Below are 21711 nucleotides of genomic sequence, written 5' to 3'. Positions count from 1 at the left end.
GCATTTTATGAAATATGTATATCAAACATGTTTTAAATTACTCAGAAATACCTATCAAAAAAGCTATAAAAGAAGTCGATGTCGTCAAAACTAAGCAATTTATGATGAAAATAAGAGGACCCTTTCGAACTTTTTAGGAAAAAGTGAAAAATAAAACATACGTCATTTCCACAAAAATTAAAATTTATAGTAATCCCAATAAAAATTTCTTCACTTTAATAGAAGTAATGATCTCAAAAATGTTGACCGGTTTAGAATACACATTTAAAAAAAATATATAATTTAATAAAATCAGAATTTTTCAAATTTTCGTAAATTTAATTTTCTTTTGATAATAACTCCAAAAATACTCGATACACGTAAAAATGCTACAAAATAAAATTTTAGTTTTCTTTTTAGCAAAGCTTTTTCTGTTTTTATTATTTTTGTATGATAAAAAATAACCGAGATAGAAATGTTTAAAGCCTAAATTTTACTGCGAGAACCATGTAACAAAGTCTCTTTTACACTTTGTCTTTAAAAAAATAAGAAATTTAGAAGATTAAATTTAATACGATGGTATAGCTTTTGCAATTACCTTTGAAATGGTTGTCAGGTAAACCTGATATCATAAAAATTAACGGAGTTGTTGTTAAAAAACCAAGAGCATTTTTTTGAAAAAAAAAATTTGTAGCAAAGATTTTGTATATATTGTTGTAGAATTGTTTTTTTTTTAAGAAATTCAAAAAAATTAAATTTATATCAAAAAACCCATAAGATCATAGTTTTTCATCACCCTGTATATTACCAAAATTGTATAGAATTTAATTTTGCTATTAAAGTGTTTCGGAAAAATGAAAACGATTAGTGATAATGATTCGACGAAATGGACGGGACATTAACAAACAATTCGGTGATTAGAAAGTGGACAGAGCGTTGACGGGAAGAATGACGTTTTTAAGATCTTTCCGGGAAGGTTTTTAATTTGGTAAACAAATTGTATTAGTTTTTAGGTGTAAAAGTAGAAAGTAGAAAAGAACTAATTATGATATTTCCTGAAATTTGACAAATTGGAAAAGTTATGTGGAAGAATATTTGGTTTATTAAGAAATGAATGGTTTGAGAGAGGTTGTTGTTGATTGGACGGAAAATATTAGGAGAAGGGATAATGGTTGTTGGAGTCTAGACTTGAGGGAGAAATAAGCGGCACTGTGGAATGAACATCGATAGAAGGCAGTCGAGTTTTTAAAAGTGTGTAATCAGTGTAGAGTGGTGTGATCATCCTTTGCGAGCAGAATCAAGTTGAAACCAAATTGTCGACCGGTTGAAGAGTTAATTTTCCTGGTCCGAGGGAGATTCCTTTGTTTTGTCTAGAACGAGTAGCTGATTATTATCCTTTTGTGCACAAGACATTGAGCAAGGAAACTGAGTAATAGAATTCGAGCAAGTTCTGTGTGTTTTTCTTGGAAGCAGTTTTGACGAGAGGGACTTTTTCGCAACATCCAGAGAGTACGTGTTGGGAGAATCAAGGACGGCGCGATCCAGAAAACGAGGGAGTTAAGAAACAAAAAGGTTAGTCAAATCTTTTGTCGGAATGGAGAAAATTTGTTTATATCAAAACCATATTTGTTTATTTGTTTATTGAACATTTTTTTAACGCAGTTAGTCATTTCAAATTTGAGAAATCAATTCAAAAGAAGAAAAGTAAATTTCATTAAATTTAGTATGAGTAAATAATAAATTAATTAAATAATTTTTCTTTGTCAAAACAAGGAGATATCAGAGTTAGAGTTTAATTTATTAAGTTAGAAATTGTTGCAACAAAGTTAAATTTTAGTATTTTTTGAATCATGTGTACACGGCTTATTTGATAAAAACAATAGATTACATTTATATGATTTTGAGTGTTTTCAATTTCCGTTTCCACCCTGGAAGAAGTAAGCAACTAGAAATATTAAAAGCCACAGATCACAGGTATTGTATCAAATACAAACTTAGCCCTGAGAATAAAATTGATTGGAAAATTTAATTTGAATTTAGTTTTGTTTTTACATAGGCAGTAAATAAAATAATTGAATAATCAATTAAATTAAGAATTTGCTAATCAATACGAATAAAGGCATAAAGTAGAGCATAACAATATAGAGCAGGGGTGGCCAAACTGTGGCTCGCGAGCCACATGCGGCTCTTTGAAAGATTATTTGTGGCTCTCAATAAATGTCCCTGAATTACTTTTAATTTTTGTTTTAAAATGTGGCAACAAATATAAAAGACTAAGCGTAACATCAGGACTTGGCCAAGGAGACCCCTTATCACTGTTGATATTCAGTTTGGCCTTAGAATATCTAATAAGTAAAATATCATCTGAGCCGACAGGAGGATTTGCGAATCAAGGATCAAAACTATTGTTGGCCTTTCCTGGTGATATAGGTGCAGTCGATCATTCTACAAGAGACGTGAGAGAGGTGTTTTGACAACTCGAGGAAGAAACAAATAGTCTGAGCCGAATAAATGAAGAGAACACGAAATACATACTAGCAACCAAAAATCTGAGATCAAGGCACAACATAACTATTAATGACCACAACTTCGAAGTAGTAAAAGAGTAAATATCTAGGAACGGTAATCACAGATGACAATCAAATTATAAAAAGAGGTCTTAGCAAGGATAGCTGCGTGGAATAGAGCATTATACTCCCTATCATCATTACTAAGATCTAAACTGCTAAAAAAACAATCTAAATTAAGACCATACAGCCAATTATTCGCCCAATTGTTAAATATGGAAGTGAAACTTGGACTCAACATCAGTGGGAAATAAAACTTCTTCAGATGCAAATCCACTAATGGATGCTAGCGATCGCATTTTTCATTAACTCTCTGTTTCTTGCAAAATGTATCAGATATTGATTATCGTTAATCCCTGTCCATTGCCTTATGTTTCGGAGCCAGGACATTTTCTTGCGTCACATTCCTCTCTTGTCTTAAATTTTACCCTCGATTATAAGTTGGAGGAACTGGTATTTTTCATTTCGCATGGTGCGACCTTGATCACAGTTTTGCTTTTCTTGACGGTTTCGAAAAGTTGGCGTTCTTGGTTAATTTTTTTAAGGACATCTACATTTGTGACTTTCGCTGTCCATGGTATCTTTAGGATATGGCGATAAGCCACATTTCGAAAGCTTCTAATCTGTTTATATCTCTTGTTTTGAGTGTCCAGCCCTCTACGCCATATAGCAGCAACGACCATATGTAGCACTTAGTAAACCTTAGTCTCAGTTGAAGATCGAACTCTGAACAGGTCAGTACCTTCCTGAATTTTACGAAAGCTTGTCGAGCTTGCTCAATGTGACCTTTTACTTCCCTGTCCGATGCCCAGTCTTCAAAAAGCCACGTTCTCAGGTATTCAAATTTGTTCACTTTTTCAATGGACTTGGTGTTCAGTGTTATGGTGGAGTTTTAAAGTGCATCCATGTTTCTGGAGATGATCATGAATTTAGTATTTTTGGTATTAATCTCTAATCCCATTTTTTTACTGTATTCTCCGATTATAGTGACAAGTTGTTGAAGATCGGCTATGTTGTCACAAATTAGATAAATAAGCTACTGGGAAATAAATAAGCTGCTGGTATTTGAAAGCAAACAGTGTTCTTTGAGAGACGGTAGAAGATCAATAGGCCATCCCAGAAAAAGATGGAAGGATGATGAAGAATCGAAGTATCCTGAATTAGTAAAGGCTGCTTGTAGAATTATTTGCATATTTGAAACAACGATGTGTACCATTTTATTTCACGTTAAGATTCATGAAATCCAAACGGTTAGAGAAAAATTTAATACCTTTTATACACTTTTTAGATAATTGTTTAATTGCTGCTCGCGAAACATTTCAAATTTTGAAAAATGGCTCGGACTATTAAGGAGCTTAGCCACTCCTGATATAGAGGGTACGGGGAAGTCCAATTACACGTTTGTCGTAAGAGATACAAAAAAAAATATTTAGGTAGGATTGGTGCGTAGATAGGATCAGAATTTTAAAAATATTTCCTAATATACAGGGCCACCTCTATTGAAAGGGTGAAACAAACTTACCTTTTCTTTAATGGAACACCTTGTATATTTTTTGATTTTTGGAGTCTCCTCGATGTTTTTTTTTAATATAAGGTTTTGTAATGTTATAGTAGGGGAGGAAAGTATGCTAAATGTGCAGTCACTCGAGCGCTTTGGGGACCTATTGGGTAGTGAAGAGTAGGTTCTAAAACCAAAAAAAGTTAAGTAAAGTTTTCCATTTTATTGAGGACTTTCCATTTTTAATTTAATTTTCCATTTCCAACAATTGTTTTTTCCGATTATAGCGCCATTTATGCATAATTCGAAAAAATGTTTCAAATAAAAGTGACTTATTTTTACGTAAGAAATCTGAATCTGCAATAAAAAATGGGGGCTCCTATTTAAAATAGTTAGAGTTACTGTAAAAATCCCCGCTTGGGCTCCCCTACCATTATAAAAAGTAGTTTAAAAGATATTACGTTTTTTTATTAATTTCATAGCAATATTCATAACCTGTATAATTGAACCGATTTTACATCAAAAAATATATTTATGTTCAAATGATTTTTAATATAGTTTACTTATTGTTTAAAATTAATAATATAGCTAAATGATTAATTTTAGTAGGTATACAGTATTGTTCGAAACTGAATTAGTATTTCTTGAGTTTTCTCAAATAGAGCACCACCCTGTATTTTAGCATTGTTATAAAATGCTATTTTATGGTATTTTATTATTTCGTGAGCATTACACATAGCCAACTGTTTTTATTTGTGAGTTATTGGTGATTCTTGCCCAACATTAATTGCAACAACAATTACGTGACATTTTATTAGGTTGGACGCGAAAATATTTAATCAAAAATATTTTTTTTATGATTTTTGATTTAAGCGAAGGTTGCTAAATGGGTTGAAAAATTAATTAAAATCATAAATTATCCATAGAAATGTTAAAAAACATTTATTTTATTTGATTACACTAGATTACTTTGACCAGAATGTTTAAATCAACATTTTAACCATTAAAAAAAAGGGTAGATTTCACCCCCAAAAAGCAAAAAGCACAAGTTGGCACTATATCATTTTTGTTTCTTGAGGTATCCTCTAACTAATTGGTAACTCACCAATTTTCATAAAAATCAATGGAGATTCAACGAAATTCAACGACTGATAATGTCAAAACAAATATGCTAGTTAGCTCTCAAAGTTAGAGACTTCGAGAGATCCCAGATATACACACGTGCCTGGGACAAGGAGCATACAGTACAATGAAAAGATTCAGAAATATAAAAAATAATTTTAAAACAGGGGTGAATTTTACCCTTAAAATGCAAAAAGCACAAATTGGCACTATGTCACCTTTGTTCCTTAAGGTATCCACTAACCACTTACCAATTTTTATAAAAATCCATGGAGATTCAACGAAATCGGAGGTAATAACTCAAATCCACCTTCAGTGACTGCACTAGATGTCTTAAACACATTATCTGGCGAAGCACTCATCTACGAACAGAGACAAAAGCCAAGATTTACAGGACAGTAGTTAGGTCAATTATAACACACTGCGGAAACAAGACCTGACACCACAAGGACAAAAAGACTGATGGAAACGTGTGAAATGAAAATTGTCCGAGATATCACAGGAAAATCATTATGGGACAGACAACGTAGCACAGACTTCAGGCAAAGCTGTAATATAGAGAACATAAATGACTGGACACTGAAAAGAAAAAAAGAATGGTATAGCCATATAAGCAGAATGGAAGAAGGAAGACTGGTAAAAATAGCACGAGACAGATCACCAAACGGCCGAAGGAGTGTAGGAAGACCAAGGAAGAGATGGAGTGACAACCTGGATATCTGACGAGAAGGCATCCGAAGATGAAACAGGCGCGAGCCTATTAAGGAAGCAGGAAGAAGAAGAAGAAGACAATTACGCCAGACCGCAACCAAACAAGAGTGCCTCTGAGTGGTCCAATGTTCCGGGAGATGGCAAAGTGTCTTTGCGCACATTTTCAAGAACCTGGTAGTAGTGGTGGTGGTGAATGTGCAGATAGAGGATTTTAAGCATCGGAAGGTTGGTTCGATAAATTTAAGGTGCGACAATCATTGCATAGCATTAAAATCGCTGGAAAAGCGGCATCTGCAGACACTGCTGCAGCCGAATTATATCCAGAAGAATTTGCGAAGCTGGTAGCTAATGGAGGATATATACCTGAGCAAGTATTTAATGCAGACGAAACTGCACTGTTTTGGAAGAGAATTGCAAATAAAACATTCATTTCTAAAAACGAAAAATCTGCCCCTGGATTTAAGGCAGCAATAGATAGAGTTACGCTACTGCTTTGTAATGCATCTGAAAATAGTAATTGTAATGTATTGGCCATGTAATTATAAATCCCACTCGCGACGCTCATGTATTGCTAATTATCGCATTATATTTTAGTTAGTTACAGGTAAAAGAATTAACTAGTTGTATTTGATATGTAGTCAAATAAAGATTTGTTTTGGATTCATCCAAGTGTTTTTGTGCCGAACATTTCATGGCGACGAAGATAAAAACGTTTTTAAAGTGTATATAAGTGAATACAAAATGTCGAAGAACGGAAAATTAGATTTATCGTTAAATTTGGAATTTAATCCCAGAATTTGTGAATGGAATGTGTTTATAGAAAGACTAGAACAATATTTCATCGCTAGAGAAATTACAGATGTTAATATTAAAAGAGCTATTTTGTTATATAGCCTTTCAGAAGAAGCTTATATCTTGTTATCCGACTTGTCCGTGCCTAAAAAACCTGAAGAATGTGAATTTAATGTCATTGTAAAAAGCCTAGATAGCTACTATAACAAAACTTGTTTAGTGTGGGTAGAAAGGGCAAAGTTTTATGGTGCTTCGAAAACAAAAAGTGAAAGTGTACAAAATTGGAGTGTACGTTTAAAAAAACTAGCCGGTACTTGTGAATTTGGAAATAATTTGGAAACGAAATTAACAGATATGTTTATTTCAAAATATAATGATGGAAAAGTAAAGAATACGCTATTTGCACTGAAGTCAGATATCACATTTAATAAAGCTATGGAAACAGCACAAATTGAAGAAGCAGCAATAACTGGCATTAACGAAGTAGATAGCAGAAGTGTGGTGAAAGTGAAACCAGTAGAAGAAAGAGAGGTGTGTCAAATAACGAGTGGAAGTTGTAGTAAGGAAATATTGCAAGTATCACATGGCAGAGCACATCAACAAGAACGGCGATTTAAGGAGACTAGACCTTCAACTTCAGGGATGCAGAGACATAGTTCGGATTTTAATCGTGATGAGTTCAGTGGTAGTGTTCAAAAGTGTTTCAGGTGTGCTAAAAGACATCCGCCTTCAGTATGTCCCTATAAGGATTATATCTGCAATTTATGTAACGTTCGAGGACACTTAAAACGGGTATGTAGAAATAGATTTTTAAATTTATTGGAAGAAGGAACTGAATCATCTGTATTATGTATATCAGCAAATAATGATCCGCCAATTTATATTGATATCAGTATTAGAGGTAAAATGTTTAAATTTGAATTAGATTCGGGCGCCGCGGTCTCTTTCCTACCTTTTAGTATATATAACAAATATTTTAATACACAACCGTTATCTCAAGTTAATGTATCGTTAGTTAATTTTTCGGGAGACAAGGTTCATCCTAAGGGCAAAACCAGTAACTTTTTCAAAACAAACAAATAATTTGGATTTTTATGTTATGCATCGAGAAACTCCAGCCTTGCTAGGTAGAAATTTTATTAGGTGTTATAATATGGGTTTCAGGGAACTAAATTTTATTGAAGCAGATAAACATAATGAAATAATGGGGTGGTTAATGAAAGATTTTCCCACTGTAGTTTTTGACAAATTGGGCACATTTAATAAATTTCAGTTAAAATTTAATATTAAACCAGATGCCAGACCTAAATTTTTTAAACCCAGAGTGGTTCCTTTTTCTTTAAGAAACAAGGTAGAGATGGAATTAGATAAAATGGTCCAGGAGGGCATTATATCTCCAGTTGAATTTTCGGAATGGGGAACACCCATAGTACCGATTTTAAAAAATGATGGAGGTGTTAGGATTTGTGGTGATTTCAAAATAACTATCAATTCTTTTATCGAAGCGGATAAATATCCGTTACCACGGATCGATGATTTATTTGCTAATTTACAGGGTGGTCAAGAGTTTTCTAAAATTGACCTGAGTCAAGCTTATCAGCAAGTTGTGATTCATCCAGATTTTCGGAAATATACGGTTATTAGTACTCATAAGGGATTATTTGCATTTAATCGTCTACCGTACGGAGTTGTATCAGGTCCATCCCAGTTCCAACGTATTATGGAACAAATATTTCTCAATATGCCAAGTATATCTATTTTTTTAGATGATATTCTAATTACAGGAAGGAATTGGGAAGAACACACTAAGAATTTGTGTAAAGTTTTAGCGATTTTACAAGAATGTGGTCTTACAATAAAAAAAGAAAAATGTACGTTTTTCGCGGAATCAGTATCTTATCTTGGATTTATAATTGATAAAAGGGGCTTGCATAAAAGTCAAGATAAAATTCGGGCTATTGAGGATATCCCAGAACCTACGAATGTGACACAACTAAAATCGTTTTTGGGAAGTATAAATTATTATAATCGATTCATTCCAAATCTCCCAAACATTGTTCATTGTTTATATAAGCTTTTAAAACAAAATGTAGTTTGGCACTGGGATGAAGAATGTCAATTAGCTTTTGACACTATTAAACAAATGTTAGCTTCAGATCTAGTATTAGTTCATTACGACCCAACCTTAGAATTAAATTTAACGGTTGATAGTTCAGATTATGGGATCGGAGCTGTTCTCTCGCATAGTTTGAAAGATGGTAGCGAGAAACCAATCTATTTTGCTAGTAGAACGCTCAGCGATACCGAAAAGGCTTATTCGACTCTAGATAAAGAAGCAACTGCTATAGTGTGGGGAATCAAACGTTTCTACCAATTTTTATATGGGAAGGAGTTCAATTTAATCACAGATAACAAGGCGTTAGTATCCATTTTTGGCCCTAAAAATGGGATACCGATTACAGCGGCAAATAGATTGCAGCGATATGCAGTATTTTTAAGTGGTTTCAATTTTAATATAAAGCATGTATCGACACAAAAAAATGTAGCAGACTTTTTAAGTAGACTGCCTTCAAATAAGTCGATAAGGCTAGATTCTTCTAAGTTTAATATAGAGGAAACTGTTAATTTAAATTATTTAGCAGAAAGCGAAGAAATTCCTATTAATGTGAGTGATATAAGGAAAGAGACAAAATTAGATCCGATTTTGTCTCGTGTAACTGAATATGTTACGGCCAAATGGCCCACAAATGTTGAATTAGAGATTAAACCCTATTTCCTTAAACGAAATGAAATATCTATTGAAGATGGCGTCTTATTGTGGGGACAAAGAGTAATTGTTCCTAGTAAACTACGAAATAAATTACTGAAAGAATTGCATTCAGCTCACTTTGGTATAGTTAAGATGAAATTATTAGCTAGGTCTTATATTTGGTGGCCATCATTAAATACAGAAATTGAAGTTCTCAACAAGAACTGCATTCCATGTCAGCACATGCAGGCAGATCCTCCTAAGGTTCCCTTACAAGGCTGGAGCATTCCTCAAAATGTTTGGTCACGCGTGCATATAGATTTTGCCGAAACACGAAAAACTCATTTTCTTATCATTTTGGATGCTTTTTCTAAATTGGTAGAAGTTTGTCCAATGTCTTCAGTCACCTCAATGGCTACGATTGCTAAACTTTTTGCTCGTTATGGTTTACCGGAAGTACTTGTCAGCGATAACGGCCCGCAGCTAACATCGCAAGAATTTAAACATTTTACTTTAATTAATGGTATTAAACATATAATAATACCTCCTTTTTCAGCACATTGCAACGGTGCTGCTGAAAATAGCGTTAAAACAGTCAAGCATTTTTTGTTAAAAGATATTGATCAAAGGAATATTAATTTATCATTGTCTAAATTTTTATTGACATATAGGAACACAGTGCACCTGTCGACAGGTACTTCTCCCGCTAAGATATTTTTTGGAAGGGCTTTGCGAACGCGTCTAGATTTAATTAAACCTGATGATTTACAAAACCAACAATCAAACCAAGTTGATTTAACACAAATTAGACGTAACTTGATGCAAGCGCAAGAAAATAATAAGAAATATTATAAGGGGAGGAGACATGTAGAGTTTGTAGTGGGGGATATCGTTTTAGTTAAAGATTATAGAAACACCAAGGTGTCGTGGTGCAAAGCAAAGATTTTACGAATTTTAGGTAGAAGAGCATATTTGGTAAATCCGTTAGGTAGTAAACTTACGTGGAAAAGACATTGTAATCAAATTAAAATAGTTTTTAATAGTAATTTAGAAGGTATTACCTTTGCGGAGACGATGCACGATAGTTCAGAGGAAAATAATATTCAAAATAACGAGGAAAATGTTATCCAAGCCGCTACAAACTCAACAGGAAATCTAGGTGGGGAGCCTCAGCTAGACTCTCAAAATGATAGTGATGTTATCCAAGAGTCAGGCATCCCACATAGACGTCCAGTAAGATCTAGAAAAGAACCAAAACGTTTTGGATTCGAAATATAGTATTTAGGAGTTTAGTTTTGTTGTGTTCCTAAATTTAGTTATAAGTAGGATTTTAGGGTGGGGTGATGTAATGTATTGGCCATGTAATTATAAACCCCACTCGCGACGCTCATGTATTGCTAATTATCGCATTATATTTTAGTTAGTTACAGGTAAAAGAATTAACTAGTTGTATTTGATATGTAGTCAAATAAAGATTTGTTTTGGGTTCATCCAAGTGTTTTTGTGCCGAACATTTCAGTAATTGTGTTATTAAACCATTGTGCTTTATAGATCTTTAAATCCTCGTGCATTAAGAAATGAAACTATGGACTTCTTTAACTATTTATAATGGGAAATAAGCCACAATATTATTAAAAAATGATTTTTATTAACGTTTCGACGCCGAAACGTTAATACAACGTAAACGTTGGGCGTCAAAACGTTAATAAAAATCATTTTTTAATAATATTGTGGCTTATTTCCCATTATAAATAGTTAAAATTGTAAAAATGCCACAAGAAAATAGCTTCAGAACAACATTAAGAAACTATGGACGAGCTGCAAGTGTTTTGGCGTGCTAATAAGAATGCGTGGGTTACAAGCGCTATTTTTTGTTATTGATTCCGGAATTGTTTTTTTTTTCTGAAGTTGAAACTTATTTGAAATCAATGAATTTAGATTTTAAAACAGTTCTAGTTTTTGACCATGCACCAGGTCATTCTTTCGAACTTGAAGCTATGCATCCAAATATTAAAATGCTATTTTTAAGTACCAATACGACGCCGACGGCTTTGCTTCAATCTACAGACCAAAGAATTATCCAGATCTTGTGACGGGTAGCTTTCTAGGGCGACAGACTAGTAAAACACAGGTTAAAACCAAACTAAATATATTTAGAATATTTATATACAGTTGAAAATAAATAAAATAAAATAAATCGTGATTCTATCTTGCCCCGTTGCGAAGAAGGCCCCCTTGATGTATGTCTGCAAAAGAAAAATAAAACTAATATTATCAAAAGAAAATATCCTTACACCTCACTACAGTGTAAGGCACAAACAGTCACGCAATCAAAAATATTAATGCTGACCGGAAGCCGCTCACTCCACGGCTACCGTTTAATTACGAGCGGCGAATCTCTTCACTACGGATTCTCGCCTCTCATCGTGGGATATCGTGTTGCGCGAACGTTGAAGCGCCAACGGTTCTATCTGTCGATGTGGTGCTGAAGGCATATTGTATAAAATAAGAACAATTCATATCGATTTAATTTTTAAAGGTCTTACACAAACATTATTGTTTATAGTAGCATAACTAGGTGACATTGATGTCACAATGTAGGGCACGCGTTTCGAGAATGCCCTAGTCAGCTATTTTGATATTATGAATATTTCACGGTCGATTCGGTGTCTGCAATCATAATAAAAACAATTACGAGTTTATTTATAGATACGGAGAAAGTATTGCAGTTCATTGCTTTTATTCATCATTCATTATTCAGACATCAAGTAGTTAGAATATAGACTTTGACCACCAACTCGTTACTGGTATATTTAGTGTTGATAAATAAATATATGTCTACTAAATAGTGTTCGAGTTAATCAACCCCACCATAGGGGGTAACTACCCCAACCACCATAATATCATTACAACCTTTAAGCTCTATTACATTAGACGAACCATCAAAATGATACTGAATAATATGGAATGTAATCCTGATGTAAATGTTATGGCATGCTGCAAGAAATTTGAAAACAAAATGCATCGAAAACATAAAAGAGTCATTGCAAGAACTGAAGCCATACACATTGAAACGCTGTAGAAAAAACTGCGGCTTATTCTGACTGCGGGAATGAGAAATAATCTGTGCAAGTTCAAACTTTAACTTTGAACATTACCGAAATTGCGAGTGAGATAGGAGGAGATGGGTTCGAACAAATAGAAGCAAGTGACCTTCAGCAGTTGCTTGAATCACAGTGTGAAGATTTGACTGAAACCGACTTGGGAAAAATGTTAAATTCACCAACCATTAAAGAAGAGGCTTCGACAACCACTGAAAACGTGAGATTTAATTTGAAAAATCTTAGTGAAGGTTTAAGAATGGCAAATGAGTTTTGTGATTTCTTTATGAAGATTGGTCCATCTATAGAATGAAGTCTTAAAAGCCCCTTAAATTACCAAATTTGAAAAAAAAATTGCGTTTTTATTGATATTTTCAATTTGTTTCCGCCATATTAGATCCGCTATTTTGTTTTTCGAAAGTGATTTTCGAAATTTAGAACCATAATGAGCTGGTAGCCTGCGACGCAGCCTGATCTGGGGAGCAGAGTATATGAATAAATACTATAGTAGATTATTATTTCTGAAAAAATGATTTTATTGGCGTTTCCACTTCCACCTCAGACGTCGTTATCAAAATACATTAATAATTAATATTTTATTATTTCTGAAGCTTTTAAATTAATATTTTTACAGGTTTTGGCTCTTGTTCACGCTTTATTCACTCACGACGAAATAAACGCCAAACATGTACTAATAGTATGCCCTTTATCTACCGTCAATAACTGGAGGAAGGAAGTGAAGTTTGTGTATAAAGGATTACGAGACCAGGATGATATTCATGTATATACTTTACAGTAAGTTATAACAAAAATAAAGTATATTTTAGTATATGCGGTAAAAAGTGTGTCGCATACAATATTCCAGCTACAAAAGAGGTGATATGAATATTACGTGGCGCAAAATTTTTTTTTTTATTTTGATGAAAAATAAAATTATAAATGAAGTAAAGAAAGACAGACGTACTCACAATCATTTATTATCACTACGACGACCGGTTTCGATCTCTACAATATACAGATCATCGTCAGGTCAGCGTTACAAGTGATTAAATGATGCCGTTGCAAGGGATGATTTGTAAGGTCATCAGTAACATGATTTCACGTCCAGATTGTGCTAGCAGGATAACTAGGTAAAGGACTGGGTATGCGGGCATGCTTCGTAGGTTAACACACAGTGTATCGGGATAGTTCTTGAAGGTAGAGATGTAATGTTAAACAAAAGACAGACGGAAGAAAAAAGAAAGAAAATCAACAGTTTCTTGTAGGGACTTTTGTTTGTGATTTGTAATTAGAGAAAATGTTAAATTGAAATTTTAGAGTGCAACGGAATTAAGTTTTAATTTATTTTAATTTTTAACGGAGATACTATTAATTTAATTTTAATGTTATGTATATTAGTTATGAGAAAGACAACGTTCGGATGGCACTGTTCGTAAATGCAGCCAAAGTGTTAATTTACTCTGTGTATGCACTTGTAAAATTGTAAAGGTCGTTGTTCTCAGATGTTTTGAGTTGAGGGCATAGGTCGAAGTAAGGAAAAGACAAATAGAAACCAATCCCAGTCCCAGTCAAAAGACTAAGGGATGTCAGTTAGTCTACCTCAGATCAGGAAAGAATCTCTGAGAAATACTCAGATCAGGAAAGTTGCAATTATAAAATTGGTTAAAAATTGGGAAAATAATAAGCTTAAAAAATGAAATGTAGCTAAAGTTAATAGAAATGTAAATAAAAGGAGTTGTTTAATCTATTGAAAGTTGATGTACGTGCAGAAAATGAATTAATAATTAAAGGGTACAGGTACCTACATTGAGTAATTTTAAAGCAAATAAATAGCACAAAAAAGAGCACAAAACACATAGGATATATCACAAATACACAGACGAGACAACAAATAGTTTAAAATTGGTAAGGAGTAGCACTACATTTGTTAATTTTATTGAAATAATTAATTTTTTAGATTTTAAACCTGGTTTTTGTGTGATTTGTGAGTGAAAGCTGACAATGATTGTCCGTTAAAACTTAAAACTTAATTCCGTTACACTCTAAAATTTCAATTTAACATTTTCTCTAATTAAAAATCACAAACAAAATACGCTACAGAGAACTGTTGGTTTCTTTCTTTTTTTCTTCCGTCTTTCTTCTGCTTGACATTACATCTCTACCTTCAAGAACTATCCCGATACACTGTGTGTTAACCTACGAAGCATGTCCGCATACCCAGTCCTTTACCTAGTTATCCTGCTAGCATAATCTGGACGTGAAATCATGTTACTGATGACCTCATGCAACGGCATCATTTAATCACTTAATGAGCCGCCGTGGAGTAACGGCATAATCGCTGGCCTCATACGCCAGTGCACGTGGGTTCGAGCCCTGCCAAAGACAAACCATTTTCATTTCCAATAATGACACGAGCCGTCTCACCGTGCCTCGGAGAGTACGTTAAGCCGTCGGTCCCCCTGGGCTAGTGTACATCGGCACTAGTTACTTAAAACAGGGTTAAAGATATAAATGGCGCCGGAACTGTCCGAAAGGATCTCTGCGGCAAAAATGCCATACGATATTATTATTATTATTATCACTTAATAACGCTGACCTGAAGATGATCTGTATATTGTAGAAATCGAAACCGGTCGTCGTAGTGATAATAAATGATTGTGAGTACGTCTGTAGGGCCGGCGTAGCGAAGTGGTAGTGTGCTTGGCTCGCATGCCGGTGGTCCGGAGTTCAAATCCTACCGCCGGCAAGAATAACTAGACATTTTTAAAAATGTTTATAGGTCCCAGGTCGACTCAGCCTGAATAAAGTGAGTACCTTGGGTAAAACCAGGGGTAATAATGGGCGGTTGAAGCGTAACACTGGCCCTGTTACCTTCCTTGTATACCGTAGGCCCTAGATATAACAGACTACCCTGCTATACTCCCAAAGCCACAGCGGTATAAAACGCGAGACTATTATATAGTTTTTTTTAAGATTTTCCATAATATTTGCTCCACAACAGAGCACCTTTGATAAAGTTTGCAGCTTAAGGCTCTTTTGTGGCGCGTTTTACTTAATATTTAGCAATTATGACAAAATCTTTCAAAATAAGTTATTTTCCATCAAAATGAAAATACATTTTTGCATCACGTAATGTTTATATTAGCTCTTTTGTAGCAGGAATATTGGGTGGAATGCATAAAACGTAGTACCTGCTAATGCTTCAAGTATGTACTAAATTTTTGAAGATTTTACTACACTTACAAAGCATTTAATGCTTTGTATTTAAAGCATTTAATGCTTTGTAAGTGTAGTAAAATCTTCAAAAATGTAGTACATACTTGAAGCATTAGCAGGTATGGTTCAAGTGGAAATCGATGGGTTTGCGCATTTTATCAATGAAATTAGATATGTCTCAGACACTCCAGAAGCCGCTAACGATAAAAAATGTTTTCACATCGCATTAATCATTGTAAATTAGTCGACGGATATTAGTACAGTGAGAATAATAAGACGAGAACTGGACGATAATGATAATAAATAATAAATCTAAAGTTTTTTCTACTTTAATGACAAAAAAAAGCAAGCTCATTAGCAGAAACCAATTCAAAATTATTTTGTACATTATATTTGAAACATTATTTGGTTGAAAAATCTCATTTTTGTTGGCAAAAAAATATATTAATTTGTTTGGACTAAATTACAGTTCTGTTTATCTTAAAATGGATATGTTACTATCAACATTCACACAGTGTTGCCAAACTGAATTTTGTTATTTTGGGTGTAAATTTTTTCCACCGATCTCCGAGGGTACAACACTTCGTTTTGTGCATTCCACCCAATGAGTGCGCCACTCATTTTTACCGCCTTTAGCGGTTTTTTCTTGCATTAGAAGTTTTTCAAAGTTTTTTATAAATTAAATGTATGAACTTGAATGTAATGATTCTTGATTAGACGTTAAGCGTTATAAACCACTAGAGCATTATCGCCGAAATGGTCTAGTGTTTACAACGCTAAAGGTGTGATCGGACAATCCGAGTTCATATCCCAGGTATCCCAATATATTTTTTTTCAATATAATTTTTTTTGTGTCCATCGAATGTACACTAGATTTTTTTCTATTGGTCTATCGAATCTAGCTACAAACACAAAATTCAAAAGACTGGAGAACATGGTTCTATGACATCTCGTAACGCGACAGTTTGTAACCGGACAAATGGTAACGGACAATTCGTAACAACGACAGTTCGTAACGGCGACACTTCTTAACCGCGACAGTTCGTAACTACACAAATTCGTAACGTCCAAATTGAATTATTCTGTTTATTTTTGTTAACGTGGAAACTAACTGTTATTACAATAATTATAAATGAAATTATGTTTATCAATTTAACAAATCAGTATCAGTATAAACATTTTTAAGGCATTTCATATTTCGTGTTTCAGAATATAATAAAAGTATTTAAACACGAAACAAATAAGATTTCGCGAATTACTTCATTATTCCTTTGTCTAGGTATATGCAAATTTAAGGAACAATAAGAGGGATAAACTTTTTAAAATATTGTTAGATGTTTGTATCTATTTAAATATTTGTTTGTGTTTAAAGATTTAAAATATATTCTGAAACACGAAATATAAAATGTGTTTATCTCGGTACTGGTTACTGATTCATTAAATTCATAAACATAATTTCAATTATAACTGTAATAACAGTTTCCACGTTAACAAAAATAAATAGAATAATTCCATTTTGACGTTACGAATAGTCCGTTACGAATTTGTATAGTTACGAACTGTCGCCGTTACGAAGTATCGCTGTTACGAACTGTCGCCGTTACGAGTTGTTCGTTACCACCTGTCCGGTTACGAATTGTCGCGTTACGAGATGTTTGGTCACGGGAGAACACACATTTACTGGAATAGAGATGTAAAGAAAACTGTAAAACCAAAAGAAAATAATTACACTTGTATAAAAAGAACTTTTTATAATAAAACGTTTTCATTATTTATAGGACCCAATATAAAATTATAAACTATTTTGTTGTTTTAATTTCTATGTAATAAAAGAATTTTGTAATCGACTGTTTTAAGGGCACATTTTTTCTAGCCGATTTAAACTTATATAAATCAAAGAAAATATTTAAAATGATATAATATATAATATTTATATATAATAATTAACTTATAAAATATGAATTTTAAGTATATTAACTTTTAATTATTTAAACCCGTTTTCCAATTCACCACTCGGTATATATAATACTGTAGCCATGTAATTTAGAGGTGAAACGAAAAACGCGATAGACTACCCCAGCTAATTGAAATACTATTCGAAAATAATACTTCAAATAACTAGGATAGTTATCGTTCACCCTAGCCTAGCTCAGTCTCTCACGGGTGTGTGTTCGTCTTGTCCTAATCTTAGATATGAACTATGAAAGTTTAGAATGGAAGCAAACAAAACAATATTTTAACCAATCATGTTTATTGTTCAATAAAGATATAGGTAATGAAAATGTGACTTATTAAATGCATTAACAAATAAATATATTCAAATTCTTGCCAAAAACTAACAATTCTAGATTATACTTATGTATGGCTTGTGGTATTTGATGGTAGATCTTCTTGATGTCGGATGGTACAGCTGTAGACTTGTAGACCCGGGCAGATGTTGTGGCCCTAGGTCGCTGCACTAGAGATCTCGGGTGCTGCTGTCTGTTTGATGCATCTTGTTTTCTTGACTTTAAAGTTACATCACCGGTGATGAAAGCTGGTGGTTCCCAAAGGGAGAAAAATGATTTTTGTCCAAAAACTAGAATACAAAACCTGTATAAGTTTGACATCCAGAAGAAAAGGTACCCTTGCCAAAAAGTATTCAAAAAGTAGCAGATGGCAAGGTGTAAATTAAATGGAATCAAGATTAATTATTACTAGCTAAAATTTGATGACTAAAAGCATATCAATAGCGAGAATGTAAAATATGAAATGTGCTTTTCGACATGGAAGGTTAGGTATAGGAAAAAATACTATAAAAACTATTATAAAAAGCTAGGTATGCACATAGGAATATAATGATTGTAATAAGTAGAATTCTTACCCCAAGAGTGAGATCGTCTATTGAATAAAAATGATTTATTTTCAATGTACTTTGGCTTTTATAACTTTACCACCTCCATTTTGAGAATTGTGACACTCATTGATATGACAGCGCGAACTGTAGTATTAAAACAGATACTTTTTTTTCTCTGATTCTGGCCTTGGTTAACTAGAACCTTTAGCCACGTAATTGTATAACTTATCACTAACTCCGGTGTAATGTGTAGTGTGTGTGTTGAGTAAGTGTCTTGTTACTTTGCAAAGTCGACGTCATTGTCTTTTGCAAAGAGACGCTAATAAAACAGATACTTACAGAGTAAGAATATATGAAGTATGTTCAGTATGATGACTTAGTTGTTAGATGAAAAGAGAGATAGGAAATAGAACGGGTGTCAACGAGTTTTTAAAGAAGAAAACAAGTTAAAACGAATACAGAAGATAATGATTAATGAAATATTAAAGAAAATAAAGTAAAATAATTGTTTAAAAATAAAATAGCAAAGATGTGACGTTTGTAACGTTACAAAGGTCTTTTGACCCATTTATGTGAAGTTTCAGCTACTAATGCTTAGATTTTCTCACTGATGATGATTGTCTGGTAGGACCGAAAACGTTTTGACGTATTTTATAAATCCATTTGGGTAATTTAAACAAAAATTATAAAAAATATATACCATTTTATATTCGAAGTTTTTAACTTCTACGGAACTTTTTATAATTGTAGTTTTCCTTATAAATTTCAAAAAAATTTCCTTATAGTTCTAGAAATGACATTAAACAAAAATATGACGTTGTAACCAAGTGGCATCTGCAAAAAAAATCCATATTAATTATGGGATATGAAGCCTTTGAGACAGTAACCAATCATGGGAAACTGGACAAAAATCTCAGCGTACAGAGGAAAGAAAAAATTCTTGAAGCTCTCGTTGATCCAGGTAAGATATTTTTAGTTACAATCAAGATCTTTTTTTATTTAACTGCAATGAGTACAGCAATCTGCCCAATTGGGTAATAAGCATTTATTTTGTTAAATCTGCCGACATGTAGATAGTTACTCCAGTGAGTGACCTCCTTAAAATTAATCTACAATTAAGAGCGTAGGCGCAAATATTTTATGGCTATTCCTACTTTTTCTTTCTTTACACGGCATATTACGTCTAGTAAAATTCTCACTGGTATGGTGATGTAAACTTAGTTAATAATGACGTTGTCATCATTACCTTAGAGATGTGTTCCGTGGTGTGATTGAGTTGAGTGTAATAACCTTATTCTCCACGGAAACAAATAAATAAAATTAAAATAAATGTAAAACAACAAACTTTCAACAATATATTTATTTATTTCGGTAAAAAGGCGTTCCTATTTCTCGAAGAGGGTAGGTATGATACGGACCGAGGCTTGTAAAAGACTGAACTAAAAACATTCATGTTGTCACATGTGGTTTTAAGAAGTTGAAGATTCGAGTGCATTTAAAAGTGATTTATTGACATAAAGGGACCAGCTGGTATGGTACGGTAATTTATTAGTATAAAATTTTTGTTTCCCATGCATAAAAGAGATTTTTAGTCAATTAATAATATAACACCTTTCTATATATTACTTGCTAAACGAATGTGAATTTTAAATGAAGCTAGCCGCCATAGATGGCTTTTGAATGTTCTTGGATAACCGTTACTTGTATAATCGCATAAATCATTAATTCAGTTAATTAATATGATTATTTTTTCACTAACTATGTATATTTTACAATACTAACTATGTATAGATTACAATAATTTATTACTAGAGAACGGCAGTTCTCGCCAGTGGCGCACAATACCCCTACATGCGACACTATTTATATACACGAAATTTTCGATTTTCTAAATCTGACTGAATTGAAAATTGGGCCAAATCTCATCTTAAAGCTTAGGAAAAGACTCGCCCATCTATATGTCAACTCTCCATTTTGGTCCAAGGGTGTGGAATTTACGGCCCTTCCCATTTAGGGTTTGTTTTTCATTCTCGTCCCCAAAACTCCCAAAAATTTTAAAAATTTAAGTCCGACATTTGCGGCTTCTGATAGCACTAATCATTACTTTTCCAACGCATGTCTAATTTTGAAAATCGGTTATACCATTCAAAAGTTACCGAGCTCAGAATGATGAGTCAATTTTTATTTAAAAAGGAGAAATGTTTGTGGATATGTATGTATGTATGTATGTATGTATGTATGTATGTGGAAAAGTTACACTGATCTGATTTTTTTTCTGCGTTTCAAGAGGGGGTCAGGGCCGATTCAGAACCGGTGTAGTTTGTGACTTTTGACTACCCATAAGCCAGCTAAAGGGCTAGGTAGATACAAAATGGCATATTTTTTGGGCGTATATATCTTAAGGAGAGCCAGGAAAACCGCAGATACACCAAATCAATAGCTTTGAGTTAAGCTTTCAAATGGTGCCTAAGCGGTCAAGATCATAACTACCCACGGCTCAGTACAGCCGAAAAACTTAAAAATTAAACTTTTAAAATTTTGGTTTTTCGACAAAATCTCAAAATTTCAATCTACGAATTGCGCCCATAACTGAGCGTTTGTAGGAGGACTCTAGACGCGTATAACGTTGTATACCACATATCGGGGAAAATTTGAATTTTTAAGTTATAGGCTTCATAAGTATGACCAAATCTATTTCTTATGGGAAAAACGGTTTTCAAGCTCAATAATTCCTGTAACACCTTCAGTTATCATACCTGACCTTGGATGCATCAGATACTGCTTATCAATACGTTTCAAACTCATGTTTAATGTTTAAAATCGGTTAAGCTGTTCTGAAGTTATCGAGCTCGAAAAGTATAATCCACCTTGGTAGCAATACCAGGTAGATACAAAAATGAGACATTTGAGATGTTACGTTTTCTCTGTATTGTTGTACGCAGCGGAGGCATGGACTCTTATAGACACCACTATTAAAAAGCTTGAAGCATTTGAGATGTGGCTTTATAGAAGAATGCTGAGAATATCGTGGGCAGCAAGGATCACGAACAAGGAAGTCCTAGGAAGAATGAAGAAGAAACCGATGATTGTGTTTACCATTAAACGCATAAAATTGCACTATCTGGGACACGTTATGAGAA

The 21711-nt window shown here is 33.5% G+C and overlaps 1 protein-coding gene across 3 annotated transcripts in view; it reads left to right on the top strand.

Moving 5' to 3' along the window:
• The window catches only part of LOC126883268 (transcriptional regulator ATRX-like), a 442769-nt gene that overhangs the window by 235606 nt on the left and 185452 nt on the right, over positions 1-21711 (top strand). For all 3 annotated transcript variants that reach the window (XM_050648594.1, XM_050648595.1, XM_050648593.1), the window contains 2 exons: positions 13154-13314; positions 19357-19532. In XM_050648594.1, the coding sequence (XP_050504551.1) occupies positions 13154-13314; positions 19357-19532 (337 nt within the window). The remainder of the gene's footprint in view (positions 1-13153; positions 13315-19356; positions 19533-21711) is intronic.

This window comes from Diabrotica virgifera, chromosome 4, assembly GCF_917563875.1.
Source record: "Diabrotica virgifera virgifera chromosome 4, PGI_DIABVI_V3a".
In the NCBI taxonomy this organism is placed as follows: domain Eukaryota; kingdom Metazoa; phylum Arthropoda; class Insecta; order Coleoptera; family Chrysomelidae; genus Diabrotica; species Diabrotica virgifera.
This window is presented reverse-complemented; position numbering and strand designations above follow the sequence as displayed.